The sequence below is a fragment of the Lethenteron reissneri genome, unplaced genomic scaffold, assembly GCF_015708825.2.
Source record: "Lethenteron reissneri isolate LAM-NWPU_2019-01 unplaced genomic scaffold, ASM1570882v1 scaffold_1846, whole genome shotgun sequence".
Classification (NCBI taxonomy): Eukaryota; Metazoa; Chordata; class Hyperoartia; order Petromyzontiformes; family Petromyzontidae; genus Lethenteron; species Lethenteron reissneri.
The window spans coordinates 802323-830304 of record NW_026891604.1 but is presented as its reverse complement, the minus strand read 5'-3'; the positions used below and the strand labels follow the sequence as shown (position 1 = coordinate 830304).

Here is a 27982-nt window from a genome sequence, read left to right as displayed (position 1 = left end):
ACCGCTGATGAGTGCCACCACGGGTTCATTGACACCGTGAGCAGTCAGTTCACTAACGCATTGAACCCATCATCAGGTAACCAACGCTACCGGTGCGTGGATAACGACGAGTGATTACGCTACAGTTCACCGTCTCGCTAAGAATGCGATCACTGATTAAAATCAAGGAGTTTGTCCGTCGATGAAATCAATCAATCAGCGAGCGGTAGCTGTGATTGACAACTATTCGTGGAGTTTGCGTCTTTCTCTCTCCCCGTTGTGGTCACTGCATGGATTTTCCTCCGGATCCTTCAGTTTTTTCCTCTCCATTCATAATGAAAGTCACGTGTTTAGATTAGTTGGCTGCTGCGATGAATGTTCCACTTGATGAAGACAACAAACTAAACACAGTTCTAAAGAAATGGGTTTTCAATGTAGTATTGTGTGTATTGCGTCGTGTGGTCTATAGTAGACTGCATAGTAAGGTAGTGTGCAGTTTAACACGAAAGCTTTCGCGACCAATATCATCCAAAATAAATGTTTTTTAGGGTTAGATCGTGTAAATATAGTGAGTTATATGCATTCATTAGTTCCCCCCCCCCCCACCACTTCGCGCCAGAAGTTGCTCACAAGTGATGTCATCACATCTACGCCTCTATTTAAGGGACGAAACAGGAGGATTTATCTACAAATCTGGCTGTCGCCGATTAATCTGGTTGAAATTTCTGGCGAAACGTCGAATACAGATTGTACATGTTGTGGCTTTGCTCTCCAAAACACCGATGTGCTGTACTAGTAACGAATTGCAATGTTCTGTTTACATGACTAACCTTACTAATTGGTTGTGTTGGGTGGTGGCGAGTTTAACGACACATTCATATTTAGGCGATCTACCCACAAAAAAACCTGTATTTATTCTGTAGTATGTGTGTAGCATGTTGAAATTTGGCACAATAAGTAGCCAACCGTGCTAATAGGATGAGCGGAGGAAGGACTACAAGCTAAAGCAATTAGTTTTTAAATCTAGATGTTGTACAAGTGCACAGCTGCAGTGGTTTCCAAATTTCGGGAGGAGCGTTACAGATGCCGGAGAAGTTGCGCATCTGAAAGCGCAGCGCGATGATGCGGTGACCTTCTCTAGGATAAGGAAGCATGCAATGAGGTGACCGTCTTTGTTCGACAGCTGAGCCACAAGCTGCTGCCGCTGCTGCTGCGAAGATGCTGAGTGGAGTTGTCGTGATGATAGTTTATAGCTCCTTGCTGATGACATCAGCAGCGAGGCGTTGCGGTCCATTTGTGGTAAGGAGCGTCTTGGAGGGTGCGGGTGGCAATGGGATTGGGGGGACAGGTGAGAGGAAATAATTTAAAATATCTGAAGCTAGGTCGCGATGTGAATGTGCTACGGAGTGCGTGATATAGAGCCGGTCGTGCTGCACAGTCTGGAAGCGTGTTGACTCTTTATCTCACCAGGTGGAAGGTCCCGCTGAGCTGTGTAGCAGCTCTTTGTTCAGAAGCCACCTGGCCACCACAAACGATAGCAGATCAACCATGTGACTGATATCATTATCACACAAAGACCCATAGACTCACAGAGACCCAAACACATGGAGTCCCACAGAGTTCCATAACTATCGAGACCAATAACCAAAAAACCCATACCCATAGAGACCCATACCCATAGAGACCCGCTGATCGGGCGCATTGCGGTGTCTATGAACGGTGGTCGCGTTCTCTCGCGAGCTTCCGCTTTGCGGTGTCCCCCAAGGGTCTATTCTGGGCGATGTTCTCGTCACCGCGTGGAGATTGTTCCTCTTGGCAAAGTCATTTCAAGCGTCGGTGTAAAACTCAGTGTCTGTGCCAATGATACACAGGGCTCCACAGTGGCTAGAGAGATGTTAACGACCTTGTCTGATGTGCAGGGAGTTGTGGGTTTGATCTCGATCCTGACGCTTGTATATTTGGTTTGTATTTCTCTCTCTCATCATCATCATGGTGGCTAGAAAGATGTTAACTACTTCTCCTGGTATATACAGGAGGCCATGGAATCGATCCCAGACCCTGACAACGCCTGCTGTATGACCCGACTTTGCATCTCTCTCTCTCCCCGTGGTCGCGTGGATTTCTCTCCGGGTCCTCTGGTTATTACCCTCCAACATTTAGAATCAACGTCGCCACGCGTTTAGAGCATCAGGCTGCAGTAGAACAGCGAGACAAGGCAGGGACGGCAAGATGGACAAGAAGAGAGACCCACAGAGATGGGGCTACAGAGTATCACAGCGAGTTGTATTAGGATAGGGATCAAGAGAATAACGAGCTGCTGGGTGAGCTAGACGAGATATCTCCTCAGTACCACCGGGAGATACATAGAGATACATAGAGATACGTAGAGACACGTATACATACAGAGATACATACAGATACACAGATTAATGTAGATATACATAGACACTTAGAAATATGTAAATACACACGTAATTAAATATACATAGAGATACATAGAGATACATAGAGATACATAGATATACACAGATATATACAATTAGAAATACATATACAGTGAGGTAAAAAAGTATTTGATCCCATGCTGATTTTGTACGTTTGCCCACTGACAAAGAAATGATCAGTCTATAATTTTAATGGTAGGTTTATATGAAAAGTGAGAGACAGAATAACAACAACAAAATCCAGAAAAACGCATGTCAAAATGTTATAAATTGATTTGCATTTTAATGAGGGAAATAAGTATTTGACCCCTCTGCAAAACATGACTTAGTACTTGGTGGCAAAACCCTTGTTGGCAATCACAGAGGTCAGACGTTTCTTGTAGTTGGCCACCAGGTTTGCACACATCTCAGGAGGGATTTTGTCCCACTCCTCTTTGCAGATCTTCTCCAAGTCATTAAGGTTTCGAGGCTGACGTTTGGCAACTCGAACCTTCAGCTCCCTCTACAGATTTTCTATGGGATTAAGTTCTGGAGACTGGCTAGGCCACTCCAGGACCTTAATGTGCTTCTTCTTGAGCCACTCCTTTGTTGCCTTGGCCGTGTGTTTTGGGTCATTGTCATGCTGGAATACCCATCCACGACCCATTTTCAATGCCCTGGCTGAGGGAAGGAGGTTCTCACCCAAGATTTAACGGTACATGGCCCCGTCCATCGTCCATTTGATGCAGTGAAGTTGTCCTGTCTCCTTGGCAGAAACACACCCCCAAAGCATAATGTTTCCACCTCCATGTTTGAGGGTGGGGATGGTGTTCTTGGGGTCATAGGCAGCATTCCTCCTCCTCCAAACACGGCGAGTTGAGTTGATGCCAAAGAGCTCCATTTTGGTCTCATCTAACCACAACACTTTCACCCAGTTGTCCTCTGAATCATTCAGATGTTCATTGGCAAACTTCAGACGGGCATGTATGCTTTCTTGAGCAGGGGGACCTTGCGGGCGCTGCAAGATTTCAGTCCTTCACGGCGTAGTGTGTTACCAACTGTTTTCTTGGTGACTATGGTCCCAGCTGCCTTGAGATCATTGACAAGATCCTCCCGTGTAGTTCTGGGCTGATTCCTCACCGTTCTCATGATCATTGCAACTCCACGAGGTGAGATCTTGCATGGAGCCCCAGGCGAGGGAGATTGACAGTTCTTTTGTGTTTCTTCCATTTGCGAATAATCGCACCAACTGTTGTCACCTTCTCACCAAGCTGCTTGGCGATGGTCTTGTATCCCATTCCAGCCTTGTGTAGGTCTACAATCTTGTCCCTGACATCCTTGGAGAGCTTTTTGGCCTTGGCCATGGTGGAGAATCTGACTGATTGATTGCTTCTGTGAACAGGTGTTTTTTATACAGGTTACAACCTGAGATTAGGAGCACTCCCTTTAAGAGTGTGCTCCTAATCTCAGCTCGTTACCTGTATAAAAGACACCTGGGAGCCAAAAATCTTTCTGATTGAGAGGGGGTCAAATACTTATTTCCCTCATTAAAATGCAAATCAATTTATAACATGTTTGACATGCATTTTTCTGGATTTTGTTGTTATTATGTCTCTCATTGTTCAAATAAACCTACCATTAAAATTATAGACTGATCATTTCTTTGTCAGTGGGCAAAAAAATCAGCAGGGGATAAAATACTTTTTTTCCCTCACTGTAGTAAGATACAGAGAGAGACAGAGAGAGAGAAACAGAGAGACGGAGACAGAAAAATACAGAGGGAAAGACAGAGAGAAAGAGGCAGACAGAGAGAATGGCTCCCAAAAGCAGTAGGTATGAGACAGGATTCACGAACATTTTGCAGATGCAAACAAATCTTAACCTAGAAGGCGAAACACTCAACATCTGAAAGAACATGCGTGTTCAGGTAACTGCTCTGTATGCCTGCTAGATTCGGACATTAACACAAAGACTGACAGAGATAAGATGTTGACACTCGAAATGTATTGCAGCTGCTGCTGCTGCTGTGACCACTCCAGGACTCCCCGCACTGCGAGCTCAGTCGAGGCTCTCACCTTGCTGTCCGCTCGCTGCCGTGCTGGGTGAGTGGACAGCCGCTATTGGTACCAGAGCAGCGTGCATGGTCGGGGTCCACAGGGTAGCCTGATTCAGCCCTCCTCACGACTCCTGGGTGCTGAGAGATCCAGCGGCTGAGGTACAGGATGTCTGAGCAGGCGCAGTTGGCCGAAGAATAGTGATCTTATTTCTCGTATAGATTTATGTATAGAAGCGTCTTATTCTTATATTTTATATAGATTTACGTATAGCAGAATCTTAGTTTTATACCTTTTTACGGATTTATATAGCAGTGCCTTATTCTTATTAATTATATTGATGTATATATATATAATGTCCTTATTCTCATATCTTGCATAGATTAATATGAGCAGTACCCTATTCGTATACCTTATAGGAATTTAGATATCACAATGCCTTATTCTTATACCTTGTATAGATTTGTGTTTTTGAAGAGCCTTGCTCTCATATCACATATCGATTGAGATATAACAGTCTTATTCTTATTGTTGAATATATTTATATATAGCAGATTGTTATTCTCATATCTTGTATAGATTCATATATAGAAGATTCTTATTGTCATATCTTTTATAGGTGTGAATATAGCAGAGCCTTATTCTCATATCTCATTCAGATTTATATATAGCAGTGACGTATTGTGATATCTAAATGAGATTTATTTAAAGCAAAGCCTTATTCTTATACCTTATAGAGATTCATATACAGTGCAACCTTATTTACATACCTTTTAAAGGTTTATAAATAGTGGCACCTTAGTATTTTATCTAAAGTAAGCTGATGCTGCTGCAGCTGAAGATGGTGGTTTTGTTTGACCACTACTACCGAGCGAGAAGCCACGTGACCCCGACGTCACAGTAGACCAAGACTCAGACGCCATGAGAAGCCACGTGGCCCTGACGTCACAGTAGACCAAGACCCAGACGCCATGAGAAGTCACGTGGCAATGACGTCACAGTAGACCAAGACCCAGACACCACGAGAAGTCACGTGGCAATGACGTCACAGTAGACCAAGACCCAGACATCATGAGAAGTCACGTGGCAATGACGTCACAGTAGACCAAGACCCAGACACCACGAGAAGTCACGTGGCCCTGACGTCACAGTAGACCAAGACCCAGACACCACGAGAAGTCACGTGGCAATGACGTCACAGTAGACCAAGACCCAGACACCACGAGAAGTCACGTGGCCCTGACGTCACAGTAGACCAAGACCCAGACACCACGAGAAGTCACGTGGCAATGACGTCACAGTAGACCAAGACCAAGACACCACGAGAAGCCACGTGGCAATGACGTCACAGTAGACCAAGACCCAGACACCACGAGAAGTCACGTGGCAATGACGTCACAGTAGACCAAGACCCAGACACCACGAGAAGTCACGTGGCCCTGACGTCACAGTAGACCAAGACCAAGACACCATGAGAAGTCACGTGGCCCTGACGTCACAGTAGACCAAGACCCAGACGCCACGAGAAGTCACGTGGCCCTGACGTCACAGTAGACCAAGACCCAGACACCATGAGAAGTCACGTGGCCCTGACGTCACAGTAGACCAAGACCCAGACGCCACGAGAAGTCACGTGGCCCTGACGTCACAGTAGACCAAGACCCAGACACCACGAGAAGTCACGTGGCCCTGACGTCACAGTAGACCAAGACCCAGACACCACGAGAAGTCACGTGGCCCTGACGTCACAGTAGACCAAGACCCAGACACCACGAGAAGTCACGTGGCCCTGACGTCACAGTAGACCAAGACCCAGACACTACGAGAAATCATGTGGTTCTGACGTCACAGTAGACCAAGGCCCAGACACCATGAGAAGTCACGTGGCTCTGATGTCTCAACAACAACAACGCGATCCCAGTCGAAAGCAGATGGTAGAATCGTGTTACCATCACCGCCTCCATCTCTGCTGTCGCCCACAGCGCAATCACTGATGATTGCCATCAGTGAACCGCCAGTTCATTGACACCCTGAACAGTCCATTCACTAATGCACTGAACCCATCACAGGGTGACCAACGCTAACCTTGCATGGATAATGAAGGGGAGTGATTACGCTGAAGTTCACCATCTCGCTACAAATGCAATCGGTGATTACAATCAAGGAGATTGGCCGTCGATGAATTCAATCGATAGATCAATCAGCGATTGGTCGCGTGATTGACAGCCGTCCGTTAACGATAATCAGACGACGGAATGCGACACGTGACACGTCACGTGGTCAGTGCCAAGTGCTTCGTGTGGGTGTCGTTATCAGCATCACGAAAACGATCATGATTCTGTGACCGGTGCAGAAAGTTAGAACGCCTCCGACTCAGGGGCCACATTGGAACCTGACGAGGGCTGTACGGTGTGGGCTGAGAGATGTTAACTACCTCGCCTGGTATGCAGGAGGTCGTGGGTTCTATCTCGACCCTGACACCTGCTGCTTTATATTGGGAGTTTGAATGTCTCTCCCTCTGCCCGTGTTTGGGGCGGATTCTTCTCCGGATCCTCCCGTTTTTTCCCTTCACATTTAGAGTCAAGAGAAAGTGGTAAATAATGTAAATTTGTGTATTTTAATCTTAATTAGGAGCTTTCGTGACTGCAGGAATTATTCTTTGTTTTTTTCGGTAAAGTCACGTATAAAGATAAAATAATAAATTAAACAATAGCATACTACGACGTTTCGATTGCAACACAAGCAATCATCATCAGGTATAAAAGAAATAGCAACAAAAATCTAACCGGAAAACTATAGACAGACATATAAGCAGACAGATATCACAAAGATACACACAGAGAGAGAGAACACGTATCGGCACAAAGAGAGAGGTCGTCTCTGTGACGAGGCCTTAAATAGAGAGAGGGGGCGGGGGCAGAGAGAGGGAGGGGGCAGAGAAAAAAGATTGCATGTCAATGAGTGGACGACGACGTGGTACGGTACGCAAGCTTGAAAATTAGGAGAAAGACACACTGAAATTAAATAGCCTAAATGAGCGACGTTTGGCTCGCAACCCCCTCGAGAGAGGAGACGGAGTGGGGTCGGTGTGAACGACATCGCGACGTCCGCGTGGCCTCGCATCACGCAGAGACGTCCACATCTGGCGGCCAGAAGCTCCACCGCCTTAACCGCTGCGTCTCAGCAGCAGCCTGGCACGTTCATTCACAGCGCAGGGGTCGGAAACCACCACGTGGCGCAGCTGTGAGCCAGGGAAGGACTGAGCCGTGCCCTGTCAGCACCGAGGAGGTGGCTCGGTGAAGCAGATCGACTCCCCGTGGCCCACAGGGGTGGACGTGGCTACGAGCCCCTTGCATGGAGCAGCACGGAGCAAGTGCAGCAGCAGCAAGTGCAGCAGCAGCAGCAAGTGCAGCAGCAGCAGCAACTGCAGCAGCAGCAGCAACTGCAGCAGCAGCAGAAACTGCAGCAGCAGCAGCAACTACTGCAGCAGCAGTAACTACAGCTCCCTTTGATGCTGTTAATCCTGCATAATGCACATGCATATGCAGTACTAATTACATTCCTGCATTTCCCATAAATATGCTAAATTCCTGTTGATATGCAAATTCCTTTGTCAATGCGCCCAGCTTATATATATGCTCCAAGCCCGTGTGCTGTTTCATTCAGACTCTGTCGCCTCGACGGACCTGGTTTTCACCTGAGGACGGCTGCTTGCGTTGTGGCCGAAACGTCGTGAGAATTGTTTTATTATGTTTTATTTTTATTATTTTATTACTTCCCTTCTACGTGACTTTACCGAAAGAACCAAGAAGAAGATGTTAACTCCTTCGCCTGGTATACAGGAGGTCGTGGATTTGATCCAGGACTCAGGCACCTGCTGTATATTTGGAGTCTGCATCTCTCTCCCTCTCATCATCATCATGGTGGCTAGGAGATGTTAACTACCTTGCCTGGTATTTAGGAGATCCCGGACCCTGACGATGCCTGCCTGTTGTATATTCGGAGCCTGCGTCTCTCTCTCTCTCTCAATATTATAACGGTGGCTAGGATACGTTAACTACCTTCCCTGGTATACAGGGGATCGTGGGTTCTATCCTGGACCCTGACGATTCCTGTTGTATATTTCGAGTTTGCATGTCTCTCTCTCTCTCATCATCATCACCGTGGCGAGAAAATATTAACGACATCGCCTGCTAGTTAGAAGGTACGTGGGATCGATCCCGGACCCTAACAATGCCGGCTATATATTTTAGAGTTTGCGTCTCTCTCTCTCTCTCCCCGTGGTCGCGTCGATTCCTCTCCGGGTCTACCAGTTATTTACCTCCACATTTAGAATCAACGTCGCCACGAGTTTAGAGTTTCAGGCTGCAGTGAAACAGCGAGACAAAGCAGGGACGGCAAGATGGGCAAAGAAGAGAGACCCACAGAGATGGGGCTACTGAGTATCGCAGCGAGTTGTATCGGGATAGGGATCAAGAGAATAACGAGTTGCTGGGTGAGCTAGAGAGGATATACCCTTTGGACCACCGAGGGATACACAGAGATACAGAAAGATAAATAGAGATATAGACATACACAGAAACACATAGAGATACATAGAGATGCACATAGAGATAGGAACAGATACCTAGTGATAAGATGATGATGATGCGGAGACTCGGGCTGGGATAGTGGGCGCAGCTGCTTGACAGCAAATGTTGCTGTTGAGGCTCGTGGCAGAGAGAGCGAAGATTATTAAATGGAAGCTGCTGAGCACTGCAGGGAAGATTTCCCCTCAGCACCACCAATGATGACGTCTCGTACGAAGAAATGGGAAAGGTAAAATAACAACATCTGACGATGAATCAAAAGTCCAGGAGTGGACGACATAAAACAGACAGATAGACAAAGAAACAGAGAGGGACAGAAATACAGACGTAGAAATAGAGAAGCAGAAAAATACAGAGTGACAGAGATAGAGAGAGACAAATAGATAGGGGGAGATAGACGGGGAACAGATGCATACAGACAGAAAGAGAGATAGTGAGATAAACAGGAAGAGAAAGGCAGAGAGTGAGAGAGATAAATAGAGAGAGAGGAAAAAGGAACGACAGGGAGAGACAGAGAGAGACACACGCCGAGACAGATAAAAAGAGACAGGGAGAATGATTATTAAAATTCGAAAGGTTTGAGAGATAATTCAGTAACATCTGGCAGAAGAAAGCAACCCTTAAGCTACAAGACCAACACAGAACAACTTAAAGAACAACATTCGTGTTCAGTAGCAGCTCTGTATGCCTGCGAGAACTGGACATTAAAACAAAGACAGACAGAGATAAGATGTTGACACTCGAAATGTATTGCAGCTGCTGCTGCTGCTGTGACCACTCCAGGACTCCCCGCACTGCGAGCTCAGTCGAGGCTCTCACCGCGCTGTCCGCTCGCTGCCGTGCCGAGTGAGCGGACAGCCGCTATTGGTACCAGAGCAGCGCGCTGAGTCGGGGACCACTCTGGTCCAATTATCATCTGCCGTCCTCGGAACTCCTGGGTGCTGAGAGATCCAGCGGCTGAGATACAGGATGTCTGAACAGGCGCAGTTGGTCGGAGACAAATCATTTGTACCTTGTATAGATTAATATAGAAATAAGTGTCCTTTTTAAATCCTTTATATTAAGTTCACTTGCTTGCGCGCTTACGACCGTGCAAATCTTTCGGTCGTTTTTTAACCCACTTCCCGTGATCCAATCGAGCTGACATTTTGCACACAGACTCGTTGTGCGTGACAATTTATTTTCGTGAAAATTTTTTTCCTAAATTTTCCACTTTTTAGGAAAAAAACACATTTCACTAACACAATCATACATTTTTCCTAAACACAGAAAATTATTCAAGAAAACAACAGAAATGTACAATATAAACAATCATACAAATACTGAAAACCTTATAATCCTTATATACGACTTTCTTTATATTTAATTAAAAATACCAATGTGATAAAAATGAAACTCTTACTCAAGAAAAACAGAAATGAATAATAAAATAAAACCGATGCCACTCATATAAAGGATTTATAGTGAAAAACTTTGTTTTTACGGGTTAATTTTTTAAATATCTTGCATAGATTTATATCTACTTGCGCGTTATTCTTATTTCTTAGATATATAGAGAGCAGAGCCTTATTCTTATATCCCATGTAGATTTACATATATAGCAGAGCTTAATTGTTATATTTTGAATAGATTTAAATATTAGCAGCGCCTTATTCTAATTTATTGTATAGATGTATATATATAGCAGTGCCTTATTCTCGTATCTTGTATAAATCTACATATAGCAGTCTTGTTCTTATATCTTGTATAGCTTCATATACAGCAGAGTATTATTCTTATATCTTGTTTAGATTTATATACAGCAGGGCCTTATTCTTATACCTTGCATAGATTCATGTATATCACGACCTTTTTCTTATATTTTCTAAAGGTTTATATGCAGTAGCATCTTATTCTCATATCTAAAGTCGGCTGATGCTGCTGCAGATGATGGTTCAGCTTGAGCATCACTACCGAGCGAGAAGCCACGTGGCCCTGACATCACAGTAGACCAAGACCCAGACGCCATGAGAAGTCACGTGGCCCTACACGTCACAGTAGACCAAGACCCAGACACCATGAGAAGTCACGTGGCCGTGACGTCACAGAAGACCAAGACCCAGACACCATGAGAAGTCACGTGGCCCTGACGTCACAGTAGACCAAGACTCAGACACCATGAGAAGTCACGTGGCCCTGACGTCACAGTAGACCAAGTCCCAGACACCATGAGAAGTCACATGGCCCTGACGTCACAGTAGACCAAGACTCAGACACCATGAGAAGTCACGTGGCCCTGACGTCACAGTAGACCAAGACCCAGACACCATGAGAAGTCACGTGGCCCTGACGTCACAGTAGACCAAGACCCAGACACCATGAGAAGTCACGTGGCCCTGACGTCACAGTAGACCAAGACCCAGACACCATGAGAAGTCACATGGCCCTGACGTCACAGTAGACCAAGACTCAGACACCATGAGAAGTCACGTGGCCCTGATGTCACAGTAGACCAAGACCCAGACACCATGAGAAGTCACGTGGCCCTGACGTCACAGTAGACCAAGACTCAGACGCCATGAGAAGTCACGTGGCCACAACAATCAACAACACACAAGTCACAACAACAACATCGCAATTCCTGGTGACATCAGATGCTAGAATCTTGTCATCACCACCACCACCATCACTGCTTTCGCCCACAGCGCTATTGCTGTTGATTGCCGTCAGTGAACCGCCGGTTCATTGACACCATGAACAGTCCGTTCACTAACGCACTGAACCCATCACCGGGTAACCAACGCTACCATTGCGTGGATAAAAAAAGTATAGCCCGTAAAAACAAAGTTTTTCACTCTAAATCCTTTATATGCGTGGCGGCTAGAGTCCTCTCGTCCTTTGGCTTGAGATGGCTGCCACCTATGGGTCAGATGATTGTCTGCAGTATTAAACAATTGGTAATTAAATATTTAATTTGTTTTCCCTAAACAGTGTAAAATTTTGGAAAAAAAATTTCACGAACATTAATTGTCTGGCACAACGAGTCTGTGTGCAAAATGTCAGCTCGATTGGATCACGGGAAGTGGGTTAAAAAAACGACCGAAAGGTTTGCACGGTCGCAAGCACGCAAGCAAGCGAACCTAATATAAAGGATTTAAAAAGAGGAGTTATTACACTACACTACTAATGCAATTGGTGATTACAATCAAGGAGATTGGTCATTGACAAAATCAATCGATAGATTGACCGACGAGCGGTCTCGTGATTGACAGCCGTTCGTTAACGATCATTAGACAACGGGATGTGATGCTTCACGTGGTCAGTGCCAAAGGCCCCGTGTTGGTGTCGTTATCAGGACCACGACAACGATCACGATTACGTGACAGGTGCAGAAAGTTAGAACGCATCCAAATCAGAGGCCACATTGGAACCTCGCGGGGGCTGTACGGTGCCTAGTAGATGTTAACTACACCTCGCCTGGTATTCAGGAGGTCGTGGGTTCGATCCCGGATCCTTGACGATGTCTGTCTGCTGGATATTTGAAGTCCACGTCTATTTCATCACCATCATCACCGTGGCTAGGAGATGTTAACGACATCGCCTGGTATGTAGGATGTCGTGGGTTCGATCTCTAACCCTGACGATGCCTGCCTGCTGTATATTTGAAGTCTGCGTCCTTCTCATCATCATCATCATCACCGTGGCTAGGAGATGTTAACTACCTCGCCTGGTATTCAGGAGGTCGTGGGTTCGATCTCTCACCCTGACGATACCTGCCTGCTGTATATTTGAAGTCTGCGTCCTTCTCATCATCATCATCATCACCGTGGCTAGGAGATGTTAACTACCTCGCCTGGTATTCAGGAGGTCGTGGGTTCGATCTCTCACCCTGACGATACCTGCCTGCTGTATATGTGAAGTCTGCGTCCTTCTCATCATCATCATCACCGTGGCTAGGAGATGTTAACTACATCGCCTGGTATGTAGGAGGTCGTTGATTCGATCTCTCACCCTGACGATGCCTGCCTGCTGTATATTTGAAGTTGCACCCTTCTCATCACCATCACTACGGAGGCTAGGAGATGTTACCTACATCATGTGCAGGAAGCCGTGGGTTCCATCCTGGAGCATGGCTATGCCTGCCAGCTGCATATGTGGACCATAATAGAGTTTGTTTGGGTTAGATCACGTAAATATATTAATGTGTTGTTAAACCCGCCACCACCTGACACAGCCTACCAGTAATAGTTGTCACTTAAACATATGTGTGTGTATATATATTCATAATCAACGTTTTTGGGTTTAGATCGCGTTATTTATAAATGTGTCGTAACCCTCCACCACCCGACACGGCCAATCAGTAAAAAAGTGTCATGTTGACAAAAGACAAATATAGAGCAGAGAACGGGAGATACAGCAGAGCCTCACCATTCTGGCGAATTGCCCGATGATGCTGGATGCAATTACCAGCGAAACGTCGTACAACTCAAATTGTAAATGTTGTGGTTTCACACTTCAACACACCGGTGGGCTAAAGCAGGGAACTATTTGTCTTTTGTCAACGTGACACTTTTTTACTGATTGGCCGTGTTGGGTGGTGGAGGGTTACGACACATTTATAAATAACGCGATCTAAACCCAAAAACGTTGATTATGAATAACATTGGTCGCGAAAGCATGCGTGTTAAACTGTATATATATATTCTTGGTTTTTTCGGTAAAGTCACGTAGAAGGGAAATAATAAAATAATATAAAACAATAAAAATTCTCACGACGTTTCGACTGCAACACAAGCAATCATCATCAGGTGTGAAATCCACAATTTTCTTGCTGTGGATTTGTTTCATATTTTTATTATTTTATTATTTCCATTCTACGTGACTTTACCGAAATAACCAAGAAGATGAATCCCTGCAGTCACGAAAGAAGCTTTAAATCGAAATTTAGCGCAGTGAGGGGGGAAGCCGCCAGGGGGCGCAGCTGCGAGCCCGTGGCCACTGAGCCCTGCGCTGTCAGCCCCGGTGAGGTGGAGTGGCTGAAGCAGAACGACCCCCGTAGCCCCCGGGGCTGCACGTGACTACGAGGAGCCCCTTGCAGTCAGTGGCAGCCTTCGAGTCGGCTGTGAACCAGCGTGGTTCATACTCATAGTGTAGTGTATAGTGTAGTGTATAGTGTAGTGTGTAGTGTATAGTGTAGTGTATAGTGTAGTGTATAGTGTAGTGTGTAGTGTATAGCAGTGTAGTGTGTAGTGTATAATACAGTGTATTATGTAATGTGTAGTGTATAGTGTAGTGCATCATGTAGTGTATAGTGCAGTGTATAGTGTAGTGTATAGTGTAGTGTATAGTGTAGGGTAGTGTATAGTGTAGTGATTAGTGTAGTGTATAGTGTAGTGTATAGTGTAGTGTATAGTGTAGTGTATAGTGTAGTTTATAGTCGTGTATAGTAGTGCATAGTAGTGTATAGTGTAGTGTATAGCAGTGTAGTGTATATTGTAGTGTATTGTATAGTGTATAGCAGTGTTGTGTATAGTGTAGTGTATAATATAGTGTATAATGTAGTGTATAGTGTAGTGTATAGTGTAGTGTATAGTGTAGTTTATAAAGTAGTGTATAGTGTAGTGTATAATATAGTGTATAATGTAGTGTATAATGTAGTGTATGGTGTAGTGTATAGTGTAGTGTAGTGTGTAGTGTATAGTGTAGTGTATAGTGTAGTGTATAGTGTAGTCATTAGTGTAGTTTATAGTGTAGTGTCGTGCATAGTGTAGTGATTAGTGTAGTGATTAGTGTAGTGTATAGTGTAGTGTGTAATGCAGTTTATATTCGTGTATAGTAGTGTATAGTGTAGTGTATAGTGTAGTGTATAGTGTAGTGATTAATGTAGTGTATAATATAGTGTATAGTGTAGTTTATAAAGTAGTGTATAGTGTAGTGTATTGTATATAGTGCAGGTTATAGTAGTGTATAGTGTAGTGGATTGTGTAGTGTATAGTGTAGTTTATAAAGTAGTGTATAGTGTAGTTTATGAAGTAGTGTATAGTGTAGTGTATAGTGTAGTGTATAGTGTAGTGTATAGTGTAGTTTATAAAGTAGTGTATAGTGTAGTTTATGAAGTAGTGTATAGTGTAGTGTATAGTGTAGTGTATAGTGTAGTGATTAGTGTAGTGTATAGTGTAGTGTATAGTGCAGGTTATAGTAGTGTATAGTGTAGTTTATAGTGTAGTTTATAGTGTAGTGATTAGTGTAGTGTATAGTGTAGTGTGTAATGCAGTTTATATTCGTGTATAGTAGTGTATAGTGTAGTGTATGGTGTAGTGTATGGTGTAGTGTATAGTGTAGTGATTAGTGTAGGGATTAATGTAGTGTATAATATAGTGTATAGTGTAGTGTATTGTATATAGTGCAGGTTATAGTAGTGTATAGTGTAGTGTATTGTGTAGTGTATAGTGTAGTTTATAAAGTAGTGTATAGTGTAGTTTATGAAGTAGTGTATAGTGTAGTGTATAGTGTAGTGTATAGTGTAGTGATTAGTGTAGTGTATAGTGTAGTGTATAGTGTAGTGTATAGTGTAGTGATTAGTGTAGTGTATAGTGAAGTGTATAGTGTAGTGATTAGTGTAGTGTATAGTGTAGTGTATAGTGCAGGTTATAGTGTAGTGTATAGTTTAGTGATTAGTGTAGTGTATAGTGTAGTGTACAGTGTAGTGTATAGTGTAGTGTATAGTGTAGTTTATAAAGTAGTGTATAGTGTAGTGTATAGTGCAGGTCATAGTAGTGTATAGTGCATAGTAGTGTAGGTTTCGTGTAGTTTAGTGTATCGTAGTGTAAGGTCCTGTATAGAAGTGTATACTAGTGCATAGTAGTGTATAGTGTAGTGTATGCAGGATGTGAAACCGTGCGATGCGATAACGTTTTTATTTGATAGCTGAGCAGCTGCTGCGGCTGGAAGGATGCTGAGCGAAGTTGGTGTGATGATAGTTTTAGCTTCTTGCTGACCAGAGGCATTGTGGTTCATTCATGGCAAGCACTTTCAGAGACCCATATACTGAAACCGTCACCCATAGACTCACACAGGAAACCACAGAATCACCACACAGAGACACATATACTCATCACCACACAGAGACACATAGACTCATCAGCACACAGAGAGCCATAGACTCATCACCACACAGAGAGCCATAGACTCGTCACGACACAGAGAGTCATCGATTCATCACCACACAGAGAGTCATCGATTCATCACCACACAGAGAGCTATAGAGTCATCACACAGAAACCCATAGACTCCTCAACACACAAAGGAGACTCAGACAGAGATGCATAGACTCACACAGAGACCCAACGACTCACGCACAAACATAAACCACCACACAGAGACGCACAGACTCATCACCACCACACAGAGACCCACAGACTCATCACCACACAGAGACCCACAGACTCATCACCACACAGAGATCCACAGACTCATCACCACCACACAGAGACCCACAGACTCATCACCACACAGAGACCCACAGACTCATCACCACCACACAGAGACCCACAGACTCACCACACAGAGACCCATAGACTCATCACCACCACACAGAGACCCATAGACTCACCACACAGAGACCCATAGACTCATCACCACCACACAGAGACCCATAGACTCATAACCACCACACAGATACCCATAGACTCATCACCACACAGAGACCCACAGACTCACCACACAGAGACCCATAGACTCATCACCACCACACAGAGACCCACAGACTCATCATCACCACGCAGAGACCCACAGACTCATCACCACTACACAGAGACCCACAGACTCATCACCACTACACAGAGACCCACAGACTCATCACCACACAGAGACCCACAGACTCATCACCACCACACAGAGACCCATAGACTCATCACCACCACACAGAGACCCATAGACTCACACAGAGACCCATAGACTCATCACCACCACACAGAGGAGACTTGAGGACTTCAGGGGCGTTTAATCTTCGACTGCGCGACGCCTCTCCTCCGAGCCCCCTCCACGATCAACACGCACACCAACAAAGTCAGCGCAGACAGGAGCAGCAGCAGAGACCCTCCTGCCCCTCCTGTTCCTCCCCCTCCTCCCCCCCCTCCTCCCCCTCCTTCTGCTGCTACTCCTTCTGCTGCTACTCCTCCAATTCCCCCTCCACCTGCCCCTCCTCCTCCTCTTCCTCCTGCTACTCCTCCTACTCCTCTCCCTCCTCCCCCTCCTCCTACTCCTCCCCCTCCTCCCCCTCCTCCTCCCTCTCCTGCCCCTCCTGCTGCTCCTCCTTCTGCTGCTTCTCCTTCTGCTGCTCCTACTCCTCCCCCTCCTCCTCCCCCTCCTCCTACTCCTCCCCCTACTCCTCCTTCTGCTGCTCCTCCCCCTCCTCCTCCTCCTCCTCCCTCTCCTGCCCCTCCCCCTCCTCCTCCTGCTCCTGCTGCCGCTGCCGTCGCTGCTCGCGGCCTGAGGTGCTCGGCTCCGCCCACAGCGGTCACGTGCTCGAGCCAGCGACTGAGCGTGGCGCCGGGGGACATCGGCAGGGAGCGGTGCAGCGCGCTGGCGGCACGGGCAGCTGCACGGAGCCTGCGGGGGGGGGGGGGGGGTTCAGTGGGTGGTTCAGTGGGTGGTTCAGTGAGTGAGTGGGTGGTTCAGTGGGTGAGTGAGTGGGTGAGTGAGTGGGTGGATGAGTGGGTGAGTGGGTGGGTGGTTCAGTGGGTGGTTCAGTGGGTGGTTCAGTGAGTGAGTGGGTGGTTCAGTGGGTGAGTGAGTGGGTGAGTGAGTGGGTGGATGAGTGGGTGGGTGGGTGGTTCAGTGGGTGGGTGGGTGTGGTGGTGAGTGGGTGTGGGTGGGTGAGTGGGTGGGTGGGTGTGGTGGTGAGTTTGTGTGATGGTGAGTTTGTGTGATGGTGAGTTTGTGTGATGGTGAGTTAGTGTGGTGGTGAATTTGTGTGGTGGTGAGTGTGTGGGTGGGTGAGTGGATGGGTGAGTGGGTGGGTGGGTGAGTGGGTGAGTGGGTGGGTGGGTGAGTGTGTGGATGGGTGAGTGGGTGGGTGGGTGAGTGGGTGAGTGTGTGGGTGGGTGAGTGGGTGAGTGGGTGAGTGGGTGTGGTGATGTGTCGGTATTGTGGTGTGTGGGTGAGTGGGTGGGTGGGTAAGTGTGTGTGGTGGTGAGTGGATGTGGTGGTGAGTGGGTTGGTGGGTGGGTGATTGGGTTGGTGGGTGGGTGAGTGGGTTGGTGGGTGGGTGAGTGGGTTGGTGGGTGGGTGAATGGGTGGGTAGAGGGGTGAATGAGTTGATGGATGTGTGGTGTGGAATGGTGAGCGAGGGAATTGGTGAGTGGGTGCGTAAGTGAATGGTGGTGGTGTGGAAGGGGAAGTGGCAACAGTACAGTCGTTTAACACATTGCTTTCACGGCCACGGGAAGAGAGAGAGATGCAGACTCCAAATATACAGCAGCAGGCGTCAGGGTGCGGGATTGAACCCATGGCCTTCTGTATACCAGGCGAGGTAGTTAACGTCTCCCATCCACCGCGGTGATGATGATGAGAGAGGGAGAGAGACACAAACTCTAAATATAAAGCAGGCCGAAGGTCCCGGGGTCGAACCCACGACCTCCTGCATACCAGGCGAGGTAGTTAACATCTCCTAGCCACCGTGATGATGATGATGATGCGAGAGATGCAGATTCCAAATATACAGCAGGCGTCAGAGTCAGGATCTTACCCATGAACTTCCTGTATACCAGGCAAGGTAGTTAACATCTACCCAATCACTGTGACGTTAAGGTCTGGGATCGAACCCACGCCCTCCTGCACACCAGGCGATGCAGTCTACATCTCGCTGGGTGCGGGATCGAACCCACGACCTGCGTACCAGGCGAGGTAGTTAACATCTACGCAATCACCGTGACGTTAAGGTCTGGGATCGAACCCACGACCTCCTGTGCACCAGGCGAGGTAGTCTACATCTCGCTGGGTGCGGGATCGAACCCACGACCTGCGTACCAGGCGAGGTAGTTAACATCTACCCAATCACCGTGACGTTAAGGTCTGGGATCGAACCCACGACCTCCTGTGCACCAGGCGAGGTAGTCAACATCTCGCAGGGTCCGGGATCGAACCCACAACCTCCTGTGCACCAGGGTATGTAGTCAACATCTCGCAGGGTCCGGGATCGAACCCACAACCTCCTGTGCACCAGGCGATGTAGTCAACATCTCGCTGGGTGCGGGATCGAACCCACGACCTCCTGCGTACCAGGAGAGGTAATCAACATCTCACATGCTCCGGGATTGAACCCACACCCTCCTGTATACCAGGCGAGGTAGTTAACATCTACCCAATCACCGTGACCTTAAGGTCTGGGATCGAACCCACAACCTCCTGCGCACCAGGCGAGGTAGTCAACATCTCGCAGGGTCCGGGATCGAACCCACGAACCTCTTGTATACCAGGCGAGGTAGTAAACATCTCACATGCTCCGGGATCGAACCCACGACCTCCTGCGTACCAGGAGAGGTAATCAACATCTCACATGCTCCGGGATTGAACCCACGCCCTCCTGTATACCAGGCGAGGCAATCAACATCTCACATGCTCCGGGATCGAATCCACGGCCTCCTGTATACCAGGCGAAGCAATCAACATCTCACATGCTCCGGGATTGAACCCACGCCCTCCTGTATACCAGGCGAGGCAATCAACATCTCACATGCTCCGGGATTGAACCCACGCCCTCCTGTATACCAGGCGAGGCAATCAACATCTCCTCGGCCACCCTCTACCTGGGCTCTTGCAGGGCGCCGTGCAGGGCGGAGTGCAGGGCGTCTCTGTCCAGGGAGGCCACCCGCAGGCAGACTGCGAAACCGCGACTCTGTGCCAGGCGGCAGTTGCGGTGCTGATCGCCGAACAGCGGGATCATGACGGCAGGGACGCCGTGGTAGATGGCCTCGTACACACTGTTCATGCCTCCGTGAGAGACCAGCAGACGGGCTCCACTGTGGCCTGCATGCGGGGGAAGTGGGTGGGTGGGTGGGTGAGTGGGTTATTGGGTGGGTGAGTGGGTGGGTGAGTGGGTGGGTGGGTGAGTGGGTGGGTGGGTTATTGGGTGGGTGAGTGGGTGGGTGAGTGGGTGGGTGGGTTATTGAGTGGGTGAGTGGGTGGGTGAGTGGGTGGGTGGGTGGGTGGGTTATTGGGTGGGTGAGTGGGTGGGTGAGTGGGTGGGTTATTGGGTGGGTGAGTGGGTGGGTGAGTGGGTGGGTAATTGAGTGGGTGAATGGGTGGGTGAATGGGTGGGTGAGTGGGTGGGTGGGTGGGTGAGTGAGTGAGTGGGTGGGTGGTTGGGTGAGTGGGTGGGTGAGTGGGTGGGTGGTTGAGTGGGTGGTTGAGTGGGTAGTTGAGTGGGTGGGTGAGTGGGTGGGTGGGTGAGTGGGTGGGTTATTGAGTGGGTGAATGGGCGGGTGAATGGGTGGGTGAGTGGGTGGGTGGGTGAGTGGGTGGGTGAGTGGGTGGGTGAGTGGGTGGGTGGTTGAGTGGGTGGTTGAGTGGGTAGTTGAGTGGGTGGGTGAGTGGGTGGGTGAGTGGGTGTGTGGGTCAGTTGACTTTTTACCCACCCAGCAAACCCGCTCACTCATTAATTCACTTCACCATTCACTCATTCAGGAATAAACTAATTAATTCCCTCACCCATGAGCTCCTTGTGAGGCAAGCCAGTGATTGAGTCGACCTATTCCTGAGTGAATGAGTGAGTGACTGACCAAGTGCACTAAGGAACGAATAAACGAAGGAATCACTGAATGAGTGAACGGAGATTGTTGTGAGGCAAGCAGTGAATAGCAGACTACTGGTTGTCCCAATGGGTGAACGAATTACGAAGGAGTAAACAAATGAAGGAATTAATAATGGAATGAATGAACGAACAAAGAACGAAACAATCGCCCACGAGGTATTTGTGAGGCAGCCAGTGAATATAACTCGGGCGATGACTGAGTGACTGAAGGAATTAGGGAACGAATGAATGAGTGAACGATTCAACGAGAAAACGAATGAATGAATGAATGAAAGAGTGAATGAACGACTCGCCCACGAGTCCCTTGTGGGGCAGCGAGTGAGTGAGTCGACCGATTCCCAGGGAACCGAGTGACCTATCGAATAAATGATTAAGTGAATGAGTGAAGGAATGAACGCATGAACTAATGAAGAAGTCAACGCACGAACGACTCACCCACGAGATCGATGTGAAGCAGCCAGTGAATGAGTCGACTGATTCCCAAATAACCGAGCGACGGATTGAATAACCGACCGAGTGAATGAATGAGTGTTGAGTTAGTGAATGAGTGAATGAGTGAGTGAATGAGTGAACGAACCAACGACTCGCTCACGAGGTCCTTGTGAGGTATCCAGTGGACTAGTTGACCGATTCCCGAGTAACTGAGTGACGGATTGAATAACCGACCGAGTGAATGAGTGAGTCAATGAGTGAGTGAATAAGTGAGTGAATGAGTGAGTGAATGAGTGAACGAACCAACGACTCACCCACGAGGTCCTTGTGAGACAGCCTGTGAATAAGTCGACCGATTCACAGGTTCCGAGCGACGGATTGAAAAACCGACCAAGTGATTTGAGTGAGTGAATGAGTGAGTGAATGAGTGAGTGAATGAGTGATTGAATACGTTAGTGAATGAGTGAGTGAATGAGTGAGTGAATGAGTGAATGAACCAATGACTCGCCCACGAGGTTCTTGTGAGGCAGCCAGTGAATGAGTCGACTCATTCCCGAGTAACCGAGTGACGGATTGAAAAACTGACCGAGTGAATGAATGAGTGTTGAGTTAGTGAATGAGTGAGTGAATGAGCGAGTGAATGAGTGATTGAATGAGTGAGTGAATGAGTGAGTAAATGAGTGAGTGAATGAGCGAGTGAATGAGTGAGTGAATGAGTGAACGAACCAACGATTCACCCACGAGGTCCTTGTGATACAGCCTGTGAATAAGTCGACCGATTCACAGGTTCCGAGCGACGAATTGAATAACCGACCGAGTGAATGAATGAGTGTTGAGTTAGTGAATGAGTGAGTGAATGAGTGAGTGTTGATTTAGTGAATGAGCGAGTGAATGAGTGAGTGAATGAGTGAGTGAATGAGTGAGTGCATGAGTGAGTGAATGAGTGAGTGAATGAGTGAGTGAATAAGGGAGTGAATGAGTGAGTGAATGAGTGAGTGAATGAGTGAACGAACCAACGACTCACCCACGAGGTCCTTGCGATACAGCCTGTGAATAAGTCGACTGATTCACAGGTTTCGAGCGACGAATTGAATAACCGACCGAGTGAATGAATGAGTGCTGAGTTAGTGAATGAGTAAGTGAATGAGTGAGTGTTGAGTTAGTGAATGAGTGAGTGAGTGAATGAGTGAATGAGTGAGTGAGTGAATGAGTGAGTGAATGAGTGAGTGAATGAGTGAACGAACCAACGACTCACCCACGAGGTCCTTGTGAGGCAGCCAGTGAATGAGTCGACTGATTCACAGGTTCCGAGTGACGGATTGAAAAACCGACCGAGTGAATGAATGAGTGTTGAGTTAGTGAATGAGTGAGTAAATGAGTGAGTGAATGAGTGAACGAACCAACGACTCACCCACGAGGTCCTTGTGAGGCAGCCAGTGAATGAGTCGACTGATTCACAGGTTCCGAGCGACGGATTGAAAAACCGACCGAGTGAATGAATGAGTGTTGAGTTAGTGAATGAGTGAGTAAATGAGTGAGTGAATGAGTGAGTGAATGAGTGAGTGTTGAGTTAGTGAATGAGTGAGTGAGTGAATGAGTGAATGAGTGAGTGAGTGAATGAGTGAGTGAATGAGTGAGTGAATGAGTGAACGAACCAACGACTCACCCACGAGGTCCTTGTGAGGCAGCCAGTGAATGAGTCGACTGATTCACAGGTTCCGAGTGACGGATTGAAAAACCGACCGAGTGAATGAATGAGTGTTGAGTTAGTGAATGAGTGAGTAAATGAGTGAGTGAATGAGTGAACGAACCAACGACTCACCCACGAGGTCCTTGTGAGGCAGCCAGTGAATGAGTCGACTGATTCACAGGTTCCGAGCGACGGATTGAAAAACCGACCGAGTGAATGAATGAGTGTTGAGTTAGTGAATGAGTGAGTAAATGAGTGAGTGAATGAGTGAGTGAATGAGTGAGTGAATGAGTGAGTGAATGAGTGAATGAACCAACGACTCGCTCACGAGATCGATGTGAGGCAGCCAGTGAATGAGTCGACTGATTCCCGAGTAACCGAGCGACGGATTGAATAACCGACCGAGTGAATGAGTGAGTGAATGAGTGAGTGAATGAGGGAGTGAATGAGTGAGTGAATGAGTGAGTGAATGAGTGAACGAACCAACGACTCACCCACGAGGTCTTTGTGATACAGCCTGTGAATAAGTCGACCGATTCACAGGTTTCGAGCGACGAATTGAATAACCGACTAAGTGAATGAATGAGTGTTCAGTTAGTGAATGAGTGAGTCAATGAGTGAGTGAGTCAATGAGTGAGTGAACGAACCAACGAACGAACCAACGACTCACCCACAAGGTCTTTGTGAAGCAGCCAGTGAATGAGTTGACCGATTCCCAAGTAACCGAGTGACGGATTGAAAAACCGACTGAGTGAATGAATGAGTGAATGAGCGAGTGAATGAGCGAGTGAATGAGTGAGTGAATGAGTGAGTGAATGAGTGAACGAACCAACGACTCACCCACGAGGTCCTTGTGATACAGCCTGTGAATAAGTCGACCGATTCACAGGTTCTGAGCGACGGATTGAAAAACCGACTGATTGATTTGAATGAGTGTTGAGTTAGTGAATGAGTGAGTGAATGAGTGAGCGAGTGAGTGAATGAGTGAGTGAATGAGTGAATGAACCAACGACTCGCTCACGAGATCGATGTGAGGCAGTCAGTGAATGAGTCGACTGATTCTCAAGTGACGGATTGAATAACCGACCGAGTGAATGAATGAGTGTTGAGTTAGTGAATGAGTGAGTGAATTAATGAGTGTTGAGTTAGTGAATGAGTGAGTGAATTAATGAGTGTTGAGTTAGTGAATGAGTGAGTGAGTGAATGAGTGAGTGAATGAGTGAGTGAATGAGTGAACGAACCAACGACTGACCCACGAGGTCCTTGTAAGGCAGCCAGTGAATGAGTCGACTGATTCACAGGTTCCGAGCGACGGATTGAAAAACCGACCGAGTGAATGAATGAGTGTTGAGTTAGTGAATGAGTGAGTAAATGAGTGAGTGAATGAGTGAGTGAATGAGTGAGTGAGTGAGTGAATGAGTGAGTGAATGAGTGAATGAACCAACGACTCGCTCACGAGATCGATGTGAGGCAGCCAGTGAATGAGTCGACCGATTCACAAGTAACTGAGTGACGGATTGAATAACCGACCGATTGAATGAGTGAGTCAATGAGTTAGTGATTGAGTGATTGAATGAGTGAGTGAATGAGTGAGTGAATGAGTGAACGAACCAACGACTCACCCACGAGGTCCTTGTGATACAGCCTGTGAATAAGTCGACCGATTCACAGGTTCCGAGCGACGGATTGAAAAACCGACCGAGTGAATGAATGAGTGAGTGAATGAGTGAGTGAATGAGTGAGTGAATGAGTGAACGAACCAACGACTCGCTCACGAGGTCCTTGTGAGGTATCCAGTGGACTAGTTGACCGATTCCCGAGTAACTGAGCGACGGATTGAATAACCGACCGAGTGAATGAGTGAGTCAATGAGTTAGTGAATGAGTGAGTGAATGAATGAGTGTATGAGTGAGTGAATGAGTGAACGAACCAACGACTCACCTACGAGGTCCTTGCAATACAGCCTGTAAATAAGTCGACCGATTCACAGGTTTCGAGCGACGAATTGAAAAACCGACCAAGTGAATGAATGAGTGTTGAGTTAGTGAATGAGTGAGTGAATGAGTGAACGAACGAACGAAGAGACTCGCCCATGAGGTCGTTGTGAGGCAGCCAATCAGCGACGTGCACGTTGCGTCCCCTGGGCCAGGCGAGGTCCGCGTGTCGCCAGAGGACGCAGAGGGGAGCCAGGCGGGAGAGGGCGGCGCTCATCTCGCCCAGCAGACGCTCGTCGGACACCGACGAGACCATGGAGCCCAGCGAGACGAGAACGAAGCCGCGGGAGCACGGCCCAGACAGCAGAGAGTCTAGGGTCTACGTGGAGACACGTAGAGACACACACAGACTCATAGAGATTCATAGCGACACATAGAGACCCATACAGACTCATAGAGACTCACAGAGACTCAGAGATACGTAGAGATAGTTAGTGACTCGTAGGGACACATAGAGACTCATAAAGACACATAGAGACTCATGAAGACACATAGAGACTCACAGAGACTCATAAAGACACGTAAAGACACATGAGACACATGAAGACACATAGAGACTCATGAAGACCATAGAGACACAGAGAGACTCATAGAGACACATAGAGACACATAGAGACACAATGAGACACATGAGACCCATACAGACTCACAGAGACTCATAGAGACACGTAAAGACTCATGAAACACATGAATACACATATAGACTCATGAAGACCATAGAGACGCACAGAGACACGTAAAGACACATGAGGCATAGAGACCCATACAGACGCATAGAGACTCATAGAGACACGTAGAGACTCACAGAGACACATAGAGACACATAGAGACACAAAGAGACTCGTGGAGACACGTAGAGACTCATAGAGACTCATGGAGACACATTAGAGACACGTTAGAGACACATAGAGACCCATACAGACGCATAGAGACTCACAGAGACTCAGAGATGCGTAGAGACCCACACAGATGCATAGAGACACATAGAGACACATAGAAACACGTAGAAACACATGAAGACCATGGAGCCCAGCGAGACGAGCACGAAGCCGAGGGAGCACTGCCCAGATAGCAGAGAGTCTAGGGTCTACGTGGAGATACATAGAGACACGTGAAGACACGTAGAGACTCACAGAGACTCCTGGAGACACCTAGAGATAGGTAGAGACACATGAAGACACGTAGAGGCTCATGAAGACCATAGAGACACAGAGAGACTCATAGAGACCAATAGAAACACATACAGACTCATAGAAACACGTTAGAGACACGTAGAGACTCATGAAGACCATGGAGCCCAGCGAGACGAAGACGAAGCCGCGGGAACACGGCCCAGACAGCAGAGACTCAAGCGTCTACGTGGAGACACATAGAGACACATAGAGACACATAGAGACACATAGAGACCCATACAGACTCATAGAGACTCACAAAGACACGTTAGATACACGTAGAGACTCATGAAGACCAATAGAAACACATAGAGACTTGTAGAGACACACACAGACCCATACCGACTCATAGAGACTCACAGAGACTCAGAGATGCGTAGAGACCCATAGAGACTCACATAGGTTCATAAAGACCATAGAGACAGAGAGACTCATAGAGACCATGGAGCCCAGCGAGACCAGCACGAAGCCGAGGGAGCATGGCCCAGATATCAGAGAGTCTAGGGTCTACGAGGAGACACATAGAGACCCATACAGACTCATAGAGACTTGTAGAGACTCAGAGACACGTAGAGACACATGAGACACATGAAGAAACATAGAGACTCATGAAGACCATGGAGCCCAGCGAGACGAGGACAAAGCCTCTGGAGCACAGCCCAGACAGCAGAGAGTCTAGGGTCAACGTGGAGATACATAGAGACACATAGAGATACACACAGATGCATAGAGACACGTTAGAGACACGTAGAGACACATAAAGACACGTAAAGACTCATAAAGACGCATAGAGACATGAAGACCATAGAGACTCATACAGACCATAGAGACACAGAGAGACTCATAGAGACACATAAAGACACATGAGACACATGAAGACACATAGAGACCCATACAGACTCATAGAGTCTCACAGAGACACGTAGAGACTCATGAAGACCATAGAGACACAGAGAGACTCATGAAGACAATGGAGCCCAGGGAGACCAGCACGAAGCCGTGGGAGCATGGCCCAGACAGCAGAGACTCAAGCGTCTACGTGGAGATACATACAGACTCATAGAGACTCACAGAGACTCGGAGATATGTAGAGATAGTTAGAGACTCGTAGGGACACATAGAGACACATAAAGACACATGAGACTCATGAAGACACATAGAGACTCATAGAGGCTCACAGAGACACGTTAGAGACACGTTAGAGACACAAAGAGACTCGTGGAGATGCATAGAGACCCATACAGACGCACAGAGACTCACAGAGACTCGGAGATACGTAGAGATAGTTAGAGACTCGTAGGGACACATAGACACACATAAAAACACATGAGACACATGAAGACACATAGAGACCCATACAGACTCATAGAGACTCACAAAGACTCAGAGATACGTAGAGATAGGTATAGACTCGTAGGGACACATAGAGACACGTAAAGACACATGAGACACATGAAGAAACATAGAGACTCACAGAGACACGTAGAGACACATAAAGACACATGAAGACACATAGAGACCCATAGAGACACGTAAAGACACATGAGACACATGAAGACTCATAGAGACCCACACAGACTCATAGAGACTCATAGAGACTCATGAAGACCATAGAGACACAGAGAGACTCATAGAGACCCATACAGACTCATAGAGACTTGTAGGGACACATATAGACCCATACAGACTCATAGAGACTCATAGAGACTCTAAGAGACACGTAGAGATAGGTAAAGACTCGTAGAGACACACAGAGACTCATGAAGACCATAGAGACACAGAGAGACTCATAGAGACCCATACAGACTCATAGAGACTTGTAGGGACACATATAGACCCATACAGACTCATAGAGACT

The 27982-nt window shown here is 47.2% G+C and overlaps 1 protein-coding gene across 1 annotated transcript in view; it reads right to left on the bottom strand.

Annotated features, from left to right (window-relative positions):
* The window catches only part of LOC133339358 (uncharacterized), an 86785-nt gene that overhangs the window by 41936 nt on the left and 16867 nt on the right, over nt 1–27982 (bottom strand). Inside the window, exons 6-8 of the mRNA XM_061547491.1 lie at nt 25049–25271; nt 19833–20052; nt 17484–17634 (exon numbers count right to left, since the gene is read on the bottom strand). Of these exons, the coding sequence (XP_061403475.1) occupies nt 17484–17634; nt 19833–20052; nt 25049–25271 (594 nt within the window). The remainder of the gene's footprint in view (nt 1–17483; nt 17635–19832; nt 20053–25048; nt 25272–27982) is intronic.